The sequence below is a fragment of the Anneissia japonica genome, unplaced genomic scaffold (assembly GCF_011630105.1).
Source record: "Anneissia japonica isolate Jap-2015-1 unplaced genomic scaffold, ASM1163010v1 scaffold11779_len1430905_cov172, whole genome shotgun sequence".
NCBI classification, from domain to species: domain Eukaryota; kingdom Metazoa; phylum Echinodermata; class Crinoidea; order Comatulida; family Comatulidae; genus Anneissia; species Anneissia japonica.
The window spans coordinates 771,692-784,082 of NW_022740041.1; the positions used below are offsets into that span (position 1 = coordinate 771,692).

A 12,391-nucleotide genomic window follows, 5' to 3' on the forward strand; every position below is an offset into this window, starting at 1 on the left:
TTATTTTTATAAGGATAAAAATTCACTTGGGGCCACAGGAAATTGATCTTCAATTGGAGGTGGTCTTTAATAATTAGAGGGAGACCTGTATTGAATATTATTGATGAAGAAGAATACAAGATTAATTCAGACAACAAAATACAAAACAAATACTGTAATAGATTGTTAAATTTTATTGTACCAGAAATGCTATTAATATATATGAAATGTTCACCGCATTACATCATAATGTTTTATATGTTTTATTTATTTTTGTCTTATAGAAAAGGACACAAATACAATGTAATTGGGCAATCTATATATATTATATATCTTAAGTCATCTACATTAAACTTCCATTAAACCTTCCAATAACTACAGTACTTTCATTATTACTTTTATGTAATCATTGCAGATTCTATAAAAAAAATAGTATTACTGTATAATATAAATTGAACTTGAATTAGTATACAACTTTATTGTTTTTAATTAGTCTTTTCCTACAAATTTTACGCATCTTTATTAATGACACAGGTTTTTAAAAGACAGATGAGGAAAGCAAACTAACGATGTCAAAAAATTCAAAAGGGGAAAAAACTTATCTGAATCTGTATTGGCTTAACTGGTGTTAAAATGCAAAAATCACAAGTTCTAAATATTATTCTGAGGTCTCTCAATTGCCATGCCTGCTTAAAATTATCCTGACAACGGATCTCTGATTACACAGACCGTTAACCTATACAACCTATGAGCAAACAAGAAATTCCCTAACAAGAGGTTTAAGTCCCCCAAACGAGAGTTTTAAGATCTCTAAAAGGGGGTCCACACTCACTCAGCCCCAAATCACCTCTAGATGCCCACAAATAGCATTCTCTTTTAAAGCAGTTTCCGCGAAAAAATAATTGGATTCTTCTCTGACAGGGGATCCTGGGATCCCCAGAAGGGGCCCAGTGTCTCCCCCTCAAGAGTCCGGTGCCCCCTTGTCCCCACCACCTCTGCTGGGATGTTATTTACGAAAAGTCTGCTATCTAGTATCAGTGCCAACCTTGTCCAGACATTTGTCCTCAGTTAATACAGTATATGTTTTCAGTTAATTTTTTTTTTTTTTTAATACAACAAAAAAACTTCTCTTTTATTGTTAATGTTTATTACACTATAAACAACTTGGGCTACAATAAAGTTTTAGTTATCATTAAACCCCAAAATCAATTTTAATATCTGCATGAATATCACAACTGCATTATGATTGCTGTACCTCTATGTCAATATTGCATTATTAGTATTTCTATTGAGGATATATCGATGAAACCTCTGAAGGATTTCAACATTACCAGGGTAAATAGGCACAAAAAAATCATACAGAGCTGTAGGCATACTACTAGTTTTGCACTTGGGAGTTGGCTAGCCACACAGTGGGATTAAGTATAGACTCAATAGAAGATTTTTACTCCAGTGTTGCAAGAGACAAATGTACATAAGTTCCTTTTCGATTTAAGTTCAACCTTGTAATCAAATAAACCAAACCCAACACTGTACAGGTACCTCAAAACATTTTCCCATACAAACACATATTGGTCCTTGAAAAAAAATGGCCTGTACAATAACTTTTTTCTATGACACAAGCCAAAATATCTATATTACACTATTGTACAACATTAGAAATATATGACTGGGAAATGAATGAGCAAAATAAATCCAAAATCTTCTCAAAACCTTTATAAAAATGTTCATACATTTTGAAACCTCTATGAATTTTTAAAGAGGTTTCACACTAGTTAATATAAATCATCAACAACAAAAGAAACTCTACTGTATATGATGTAAATTTTTATTATCTACGATTCCACCGATAATTTTAATAGGATTTTTAGCATAAAGAAATTCATGATAGAAAATCATCCTAATAAATTATGAATACAAATTTAATATTGTTATACTGCCCTCATTATATGGAAAATTTAAAAACTATATATGGAACAATTACAATTTACTTCAAGACAAATTATATTTATTAACAAAAATAGTAAATTATTATTTAAACTTAAAAATATATACTTTGCTCTAAGGTTCTACTAGATAGGGTTAATTTATTAATAAGTAAATTATATCAACTATTTCAAAATCAAAACTGTTAATGATTATAATTAAAGAAAAATACATCCACCTATTAACAAAATAACTTATCTTCTGAAGATCTTTGCTATAGTGTTCCAAGGTGAAAACACAAAATATGTATTGTTAGTTTACCTGTTATTTTAGTGAGTTACAGAGTATAAGAAACATGAACAGCACCTACAAATGACAAATTCAACTATATACAAGGAAATTATGTTTAGTCTGTATTGTTTGGTATTAAACAAAAGTATTCACAAGAAGAAAATATTTTACTTGATATTTATTACCATGTGTTCATCAAGCTGAATTCATCCTATGTTGTTTGCTGAAAGAGTAAACACTCTTTAGCTCTTCATCCCTGTGATTGGACGAGCCGTATATTATACTTTCTTCCGCAAAAATAAAATAGTTTGGCCTGATTACGCATCCCAACAGTTAAAAAAATTGTATATTATACAAATATTGACTGTTCATGAGGGGAATGGTGAAATCTATTGCCCTGAAGTATGTGGAGACTGTAGATAGGCTACGGTCTCCGCATCTCCGAGGGGCAATGGATTTCACTGTTCCCCGAATATAGAGCAGTCAATATTTGTTTTATATACCTCATACATAGATTCAACGAGGCCTAAGAAAGTACTTACTTCCTATAGCCTATTACATTAGAGGCCTACTACTAGGCCTACTACTCTACTACTATTAGGCCTACTCGACTAGCTAGGCCTAGGCGATCAAAGAGTGTCTATCTCTTCTTTGCTTATTTCCTCAATTTCAACAGCACCCATCGTCTTGCAATATATTTGTCGAATATTGATAAGACATATTTAAGCACCCATCGTCTTGCAATATATTTGTCGAATATTGATAAGACATATTTAATATTATATTTAATATTTAATTCATCTCGAAAAGAGCAGCCTCCATATTTCCGTGACGCGCTCAGGGGATAATCTCGTCATAGAGGTCGCAGTCCCTTTACTGTCAGCGGTGCAATATATTGGGCCTATAGAATTTGCACATCGCGACAGTTTAAAAAAAGTACTAATTTTGAGGGGAATAGTACTTTTTGAGGGGAATAGCACTATCTGTTGCCCAGCTTAACCAATCAGATGCCTAGAATCTATGTATGAAGTATATAATATAGACCTTTGTTTTTCAACTGAACTGTTACATCACCACATTGCATCCTTTAACAAAAATGCAATTGAATCATGAACACGACTTTAAAGCCGGGACACTTGCTGCGTTGTATAACTGTCATGTGACCGTCGGCTGACGAATCCAACTCCACCCCTTGCGAGTGCTACGCAACGCAACACCGTCTGCTGATTGCTCGTGCCAGTCCCAACGGATTGTCATTAAAAAAATCCCTTGCACACGTATTTTGCAACTGCTGGGCACAGTGAAATCCCCGCTTTAAAGGTCCCCGATTATTTTTTACTTCATAAAATTCATCAATGAACTTTATTTTCATTTTTTTCCTGTCTAGTTGCTTTTGCTATTTTAGTAAAAATAGGAAATAAAACTTCATAATCATATTTTTTTCCTGCCTTACTCTCTATTAAAGGTCTTTCATAAATAAAGTTCGCTGAACAAAATATGAAAAGTTTCCTGTGGCCAAGCAAGTCACTTTATATCGAGTGAATACGTGGAACTGTCTCTTTTTTAATTACTTACTACACAGCTATTAACAATAATTAGATATAAATGCTGCCACCAGTTTAAACAATTTAATTTTTACAAATTGAAGAAACCACTTGTTGTATATTACCACCATTACAAAACACAAGGTACATTCAGTACAGTGAGGCTATTCAGATATATAAATTATCTATATAATACTCTAACCGAATTAGTTGGATGGAATACAGATTCTGAGTGTGGAAAAGATCAAAAATGTTTTGTTATTTAGGGCGAAAATATATTTTTTAATTTAATCTTCCATGATTATTTTTTTTTTATTTCTACAAATTGTTATAAAAATCTAAAGATCGCTAAGAAGACAATTTTTGAAATGTACTGAATATGAGGAGTGGAAATATGGTGTGCAGAACACTACTTACAGTATTTACGTGTGAACAGGGCCTTAGCTTATTTTTATCAGAGATTAGGCTTTAAGCCAATCCATACTATCAATTTTTCTAGTATCAGTGTGAACAGGCTGTTAGTCCTAAAGACCTATCATCTTCCCCTTTGCCCTATCTGCCATTATTATTCAATTCCAAGAGATGGGATCTTATTCCAATCCATACCATCATATTCTCTAGTATCAGTGTGAACAGGCTGTTAGTCCCAACTAGTATCATCTTCCTCCCAATCCGAGCTTGTATTACTGTCATCTTCTGAATCGCTTAGCTCCACTGCTAGACGACGAGCTAGAATGGCTGCTACAGAATTTGGTGTGCTGTCTGAGTTCTGTTTCTTGGCCTGGGTACGGTCTACTTCGCGTAGTTTGATACCTACAAATAAAATTAAAATGTGTCAATTTTGATTCAATATTTACTATAGGTAGAAGTGATATAATTATAACTTTATTAGCCATGATAACTGTTAAGAGTTCAATGGCGGATCCAGGAATTTGAAATAGAGGGGGTCCAGAGAGTGACTTTAACAAATGGAGGGTCTATACGGTTGGGGCTCGGGTAAAAAAAAATATGATTATGGCACCCAGATGGCAGAAAATGGCACTGTTAGACTTAAAATTTTTCTCAAATTCTTTTCTTTTTCTGTGAAAAATTTAGAATGCCTGGACTAGCAGGGCCCCCTTGAATCAGGGGGTTATCCAATTCTACTGCTTACCTTAAATATATTATATATAATTTAATAGTACTGTAGTAATACTTAAACCAGAATTGAGTATTTGATGAAAAATAAGAAATAATGTTGTTCAAAAAATAATAATAATGTACTGCATTTACATAGCACCTTGTAATAATAGTAAATTATGAATAAGATAAAGAAAAAATGATGTGCAGAGATATACAGCACCTGTTCTGATAGCACTCAGTAGATCACTTCTAGGATTGTCTTCTGGTTCCTCTTTAACAGGCGGTGCTGGCACTTTGGCTGGTGAGGAAATCCCTGTTTGAGCTGCTGGTCCAAGTGGTACTGGAGGTGGCGGAGGGACAAAACCAATATTTGGTGGTGGGGGTGGTGCTGGAATATATGACGACTGACCAAGATTGTGCATAGGTGTTGGTTCTGGATACGAATAGCCAGCCGCGGGGAGTGGCGGAGCATCAGGAATCTGGTGGCATTCTTCCTGTTGATCATTATGTCCTAAATCTAGTCTGCAGCCTTGGTCTGAGATCATTTGCGGTTGGTAAGGAGGCGCATCTGGATACTCTGGTGGTGATGGTACATGCTGCTGTAGATTGTACTCGTTCTGGTATCCGGTGTTCATCGGTGGTCCTCCATTACTCATTGTCTGCGGTGGTGGTGGTGGTGGGGCAGCCATCGGTCTGTTTGGCGCAGATCGTCGAGCTTCCTGCCTACCAAGTCCACCTGCATCTTGATATGGGCTGCCAGAGTAAGCCTGTCTATCATCACGTATTTGAGTTTGGTTTGGTACTGGGGTGTCCTCGTGGAATTCTTCCTCTGGTGCCATGTTATGGTGATCACTCTGTCGTGTTTGATGTTGCCGTAAATCCGCTCCATGCTTCATTGCTTCCCAGTGTTCCTTTCTTGTTCTTGCTGCCCTTGGTTGATTAGATATTATTCCTTTCTCTCTTGGGTGCCGTTGCTAAAAATTTAAAGTAAGAAATAAAAAAATTGTTGTCTTTTTATTTCGTGTTCATATGCAACAAATCCTTATGAATTTAATAGGTCATTTTATCTAAAGTTTAAATTTTAAAAATTGTATTTTTTGTGTATTAGTGTGATGTATCATAGCAATGCAATTACTAACTTTTCTTCGGTGTCTACGTTCCTGTTTCAGTAATGAAATATTCTTTTTCTGTTCTTCGCACCATAATTCAAAGAAATACCTTGGTTTGGTGTAAAATTCTAAGCCTTCTCTGCCATCTTCCCTGTGAGAGACAAATAAATATTATTATTAGCAAATCTATCTACGAACATGTGACAAATAATCGTAATTGCCTAAATATTTGTGACATCAACTCAAGCTTTAGTTATGCTGTTTTACCTACAAATACATAAGCTTATACTTACACAATAATAATACTGTCTCTTATACACATCTAGATGTGTATAAGAGACAGGTGGAAATATGGTGTGCGTATAAGATATATTTTATTTATTATTTCAGTTAACATTATGACAGAAAAATTGCTTTGAAAAAACCCAATAACAATGGAAAAAGAATAATTACTGAAAACTGATAGATCATCAGATATGTGCCCCACTTTTAGAGCAGTAACAGCCATACAAAAGTGCCCCCTGGAGTCCAGCCTTGAATGTATATGCAATGGAGTTAATGAGATCAATAGAAGCAATACCGGTAAATCATCTTGAAATTACCTCTGATTATTCAGCATCTCAATTTTCAAAGTAATTACGATCCTTACTCTACAAAATGCTTGTTTAATATCAACAGTAGGAGTCAATAAACTTTTACCCGATCGTTTCAGATTGCAAGATTTTGATGAATAATATTTTTTAAATTTGATTTACATTGTATGTTGTTTTTCTTTTGTCAAGAGATGAGATATTTTAGAAACAATATTTTGCATCATAGGATAATTGGTGGTATATATTTTTTTAAAGTTTTTGCACTGTTTTATCAAGAATTAGCTTAGAATATCTAGACATTCATTAGTAAACCGAACCAAATCTAAGTTAATTCTTGTAATTTTAACTGTCCCTAAAATCACTAGGTATGTCCGAAAAAATCTGTACACTGGTAGTGTTTACCATAAACCAAGGATATTAGCAAAGTTAATTATAGATGTCCGTCAAGCTAAACTGTAAAACAGTTGAAAAATGTAATTTCATATTTGAACTAGCTGACTGCATATTTGAGCAAGTTATTATCAATTAAAAATTTACCCTGTCATTTAATGGACACCAATTATTATTACAATACTTGATCTTTATCCTCAATTATTAAGACTTTTTTTTAATTGGCACATTAAGAAAAAGGTATAATGCACCTAAGAAATTCACTGATTCAAAGATTGAGGGCGTTAATTATATTTTCTTTAAAAGTTTATTCTAACTGGATCACAAAATATAGTACAGTACATATCAGTAGTAAAAATATTTCTAAAATTGTTCTTAGAAATTAGTCTGAAGGTTGCTCAATTGTATACACTTCCTCTGCATTTCTCCTGGCCTTCATCTTGGGTTTAAAGTGTTCCTTTGTTTTGAAGAATATAACAGATGTATACAGCAACGCCGTACTTATCGATGAAACATTGATTGTGTTAAGATGAAGTGCTCCCTATCGACTATGTACATTTACAGTGAATGACTCCCCTGAGGGCGTGTGTTTTGGAGACTAGTAATTTTAATATAACTTCACAATTTATATATATATTGACAGTGAAACAAGCATGCTTGCACCATCTATTAGTATATGAAGATGTATATGCTGATCTGTAAAGTTGGTAGATTTGAGCAACGGTTCTATAGACTAATAAAAAAGGTTTTGGATAAAAAATACGAGTAGAAAAAATATAATTCCCGTAATTCATAGCATACCCCACCCCCTTAAAACAAAAGTTCACAGTTTTTTGGTTTTTTGGGGGGAGGAGGTTTATACTGCACCTGGGGAAAAACCTCATCGATCAAAAGGCAATTCTTCAGAACTGCATATCTAATTCCAAAGCCAGAATTTGATTTTTTGTTTTGTTTAGAGTATTTGTAGAAATTAATCATACCCTGGGCTTTAGCCCGAGAAAAGGCTTATATGTAAAAATGGTAAGTTAGGGGGTGGGCTTATACCCAAGATACTACAGTACGGTAAAGGTATTAAAATACATTGGTAGAATCGACTGGCTCATGGTGGCTCATATAACAGATTTCTTTCAATAAATTAATGTGTTCTGTGAGGTATACTTTTGGCAAAACATTTTAATGTCATTTAAAAAAAATACAAGACCTAGAACCAAGGTTCCAACAATTTTGAGGGGTCTTAAGATATTGTTGAATGGAGTGCTTTTCCTTCTTTCGGTTAGTTTATGGTTTAGGTGTGTTTTCATGTTAACTTATTTATAACCTGCATTTTCTAATTTTCTACCATGCTGCAACATTTTACTATAGTCTACCACCTTTAGTTTAAGTCGCTGGTCTCGTGTAGAAATGGTCCATTTTTCATTTTAAACAACGCTGATGCACCCTTTTGAAGAGTAGGGACCCTACTGGAAATAAATTGTTTATCATTGCTTATAAAATACATGTCCAAAATGACTAAATCCCAACAAGACTGCTAAATTAATATTCAAACTTATCATTTATTAACATTATTAATATTATTATTATTATTATTATTATTTAGTTCTGATAGTTATTTTCACACTGATAATTATTTTCACACTTATCTTTTTCTTTTAAGTGGATTTGGAAAGAAATATGTATGTATAATTATTAATTATTGAAAAATAAAATACAACACAATACAATACAATATATAATAACAAAAAAACACATGTAAAAAATAGTAAAATATTAATAGTAAAAACAATTAATAAAGAAATGGGCGAAAAACATTTTTACCTGTTCTGAAGATTTTACCAATTGAGTGGCGATAGGTTTAACAAGAGAACAATATGATTTAACCATACATTACCTGTACGGGGTGAGAATGCTAAGCCGTGGCGGCTCCTCGCACTTATTGGCGTATGTATAATGAACAGCTGTAGGCCGCTTCTCTTTACTCAACATCTCCTGATCCATGATCACTTTACTCTGGAACGGAGTATGTGCCAAGATATCTTGCAAAGACACTACACAGACAAACACCAAGACAGCAAAGACAACACATATATAATTAACATCAAAGATTGTGTAACAAAAATGATTATAAAATCTCTGTTCAATCAAAACCGTAGATCTATTTGCTGTACTATACAGTATGCAAAAGAAAGTGTATGCAAAAAATAAACTATAATGAATCATTCTCTGTAGTTTTAAGTACTATTGTATTGTCTCAATTTTGCAGATCTGAAATATGTTGTTCTAGAATAACAACAAGCATCAATTGTACATTTGTTCCATGCTTTATGTCAAATCGATAATAAACAAATGAATATTATAAATACATCTTGCAAATTATGGATAAAACTTCATCAACACTATTAAACTGTGTGTAATTTGAACATATAAAATGGTGATATCACATCACACCATTATGTGATAGACATGATGATGCCATATCACAGATAAATGAGCAAATTCATAGTATTATTACACATAACTGGATGGACAGAACCTAAAAATAATAATGGTATTCTGTCGACACTACCAGATTTATGTGACAAATAAATATGATATGCCTATATGTGGGTGTAATATGACGTCACCAATGCCCTTATATGGGCATTAAACAGACACATTTGTTGCATATTATTTGACAGTATGGCATGCTCAATCTCATTAGGATGCTTAGGAAGTGGAGTTGGGTGTAATAATTATGGTACAGTACTGTAGGTGTTTTGGTATGTAATTAAGGTTGGGAAAATGCAAGATGCAAAAAAAAAAATTATTCTAAAACAACTACTACAAGTCAGCTACAGGATTCAAGCGATTCAAACAAAGTTGATATTACTTGATATTAATTATGTATGCATTCGATCATGTATCAAATATTACTGGAGCAGAACCCTTCAAAATGAAGTTTTCTAATGAAGAAATCTATATAAAGCTAGATACACTGCAGCATTATATTCTTAAATACATGTCTCCGTCTAATTAAAGACCAATTTTCAGACCGGGGTTTCAATGGTCTTTAGCAGCTTTTGTCTTTAATTGGAGTAATAAAGATAAAAAATATTTGTTAATATGGGACCACAGAAAAGTGGTTTTAACTGGAGGTGGTCTTTAATTGGAGGGGTCTTTAATTAGAGGAAGACTTGTAGTAGTAAAATTTATCCTATCAGAACTATAAATATTATTAGTATATGCAATATATTAAAATCTCTTACTCTTATGGACTTACTACTAATTGATTATAGCCTGGCAGCGGGCTGTTTCATATTATTGAAGGGTGTCCTGGCAAATGGTCAATTATCATGCCGGACTATCCTATTCACAAAATGAGCCAACCGTGCTCAGATTCAGAACAAAGATCTTATAATAACAAGATAGCATTTCTGCGTGCAAATTCTGCAATAACGCAGTGTAGGGTGCCCTTACACAAAAGTCTTTAACTAAAAAGATAGCGCATCTGTATGCGAATTCTATAACCAGGGTAAACTAGGGCACCCTCTCTCAAAAGTAATTATTTTTTAAGCTTCATTTTACTGAACACCGCTACTTCTATTTGTTGGCGTAAAATCACTGAGAGCGCTATCTTGTAATTATAAGATCTTTGATTCAGAAGTAGGATTAGCATTGAGGGCTAGATTACAGTCCAGTCTAAACATTTTTTTTCCTAATGTTGATGTTTAAGTAGGGGTCTTTCTTGAAACAGCTGGTGTACAATACATTATTGCATCCAATTCAAAAAGAGCACTACGTCTTGGTCAAAGTTCATCCAATGCTTTCAAGATTTGAATCTCACTTTTGTAAAGCTGTGAAAGGTCTGCCCACACTAACAACTTTATGTGACAACTTTTTGTGATGTGGCCATAAACAGGCATGATGATGTCGTATTACACCCAAATATGGGTACATCACATTTACTTGTCACCTGACTTTGAAAGGGTAAAACCAAGGACTCTGGAATTAAAAGACAAGCATATCTAAAGCACTAAGCTACAATACCAACTTATTTATTTGTCCTAATTCTAAATTCATGTTGAATAAGCAGTTATCGATCATAAAAGATTTTTATCAGAATTAACATAAACAATCAAATTATTACATAAACCATCAAATTATCATAAAATGAGTAAAAATATTGTACACTAAATTTTCAGAATATATGATTCTTGTCGTTTTGAGCTACAGTATTACAATGTGAAACTACAGAGGTGAACTTTGAACATTTCACCATAAAATACATGATACGATATTCCTTCATAATTATTTTTGCTTTAGTAGACATGAAAAATGACCATTATTATTCCTAAAATTTTTTACTCAAAACACAGCATAAATTGATGTGTCTACAGAGAGCATTTATTGAAAATATTTTGTCAGCGGAGACCAGCTAATTGACGTCTCCAAGACGTCTAGCTTGTGCAACTTTGCCATTGACCTCTGGGTAGGATTTAAACATCATCAGTCAAAAATAACAACATAAAAACAATTTTCTTAAGATTTTTTTTTTTACAATTACAAGACTCCACAATGTTGGAATGGAAAATGTTCCCGCTTGACCAAAATGTGCGGTGTATCAATGGGAAATATCACCATGTTACTTTTGAAAATAAATTGTTTAATTTATATTATTCATTATATTTACTGTATCTGTAGATTTTACAACAGTATTTCTTTCTGTAATATGAACTATGACATGACCATGGTTTTTATATTTTTAAATGTCTGTTGGAAAGCATTATAATTCTAATATTATTAAAAATCTAGGCCTTTTCAGATATTTAAATATTAAACTCCTCTTCTTCCAATAAACTGCACAAGCTCAATCCTGAGCACTCTGGTAGTTGGTGTAGGAGCTATGTGATTGTCAATGTTATTGTAGATTGGAATGTTGAGATTGTGCTGTGTGAAAGGAAAACAAATCAGAGCGGAACTAATAATATGATAAATATATTAATGTTTGGATTGTATTTATGATTATTTTATCATTATTGTTGATCAAAATTATGTTTCATGAAATCACTTGGTATTTTATTTGTGATGATGCAAGTCATTTTAATGCTTGGATGTTAATATGACTGCTTTATACTGTGAAAAAGTACATTAATGAAAACTAAATGATAATGATCATAATGATATGATAATGGTACTACTTGTTTATATTGATTTGTGAAAGCAGGTATTTTGGGGATTTTTCTGTGCTTTGATATTGTTTACAATAATTTTTTGTTCGATTTTCGATTTTTATATTTTTAACAAATATTTAAATTTTTACATTTTATCTGTTTGGATTTTAATGTTTTAGTGTTCTATTTTTTGCCAACTGAAGATGCTTTTTTTTTTGTTTTTTTATGAAAGATAAACAAAGTTTATTCGTATTTTTAAACTGCTACACAACTACGTTTCACTGACAGAT

At 32.8% G+C, this 12,391-nt stretch overlaps 1 protein-coding gene and 1 long non-coding RNA gene across 3 annotated transcripts in view; both read right to left on the bottom strand.

The window, feature by feature from the left end:
• Positions 1-158: 158 nt before the first annotated feature.
• On the bottom strand, positions 159-2,917 carry LOC117118143. Its single transcript, XR_004447009.1, has 2 exons — positions 1,548-2,917; positions 159-1,461 (listed from the first exon to the last, which is right to left on the bottom strand). It is a non-coding gene; the product is annotated as an uncharacterized LOC117118143 (long non-coding RNA).
• A 628-nt stretch (positions 2,918-3,545) lies between these two features.
• Positions 3,546-12,391, bottom strand: part of LOC117118142 (wiskott-Aldrich syndrome protein family member 3-like) — a 37,173-nt gene continuing 28,327 nt past the window's right edge. The window contains exons 3-6 of one of the 2 annotated variants that reach the window (XM_033262654.1): positions 8,843-8,999; positions 6,002-6,122; positions 5,083-5,836; positions 3,546-4,553 (exon numbers count right to left, since the gene is read on the bottom strand). In XM_033262654.1, the coding sequence (XP_033118545.1) occupies positions 4,381-4,553; positions 5,083-5,836; positions 6,002-6,122; positions 8,843-8,999 (1,205 nt within the window). In that variant the 3' untranslated portion in view covers positions 3,546-4,380. The remainder of the gene's footprint in view (positions 4,554-5,082; positions 5,837-6,001; positions 6,123-8,842; positions 9,000-12,391) is intronic. The other variant, XM_033262655.1, reaches the window with a different exon arrangement.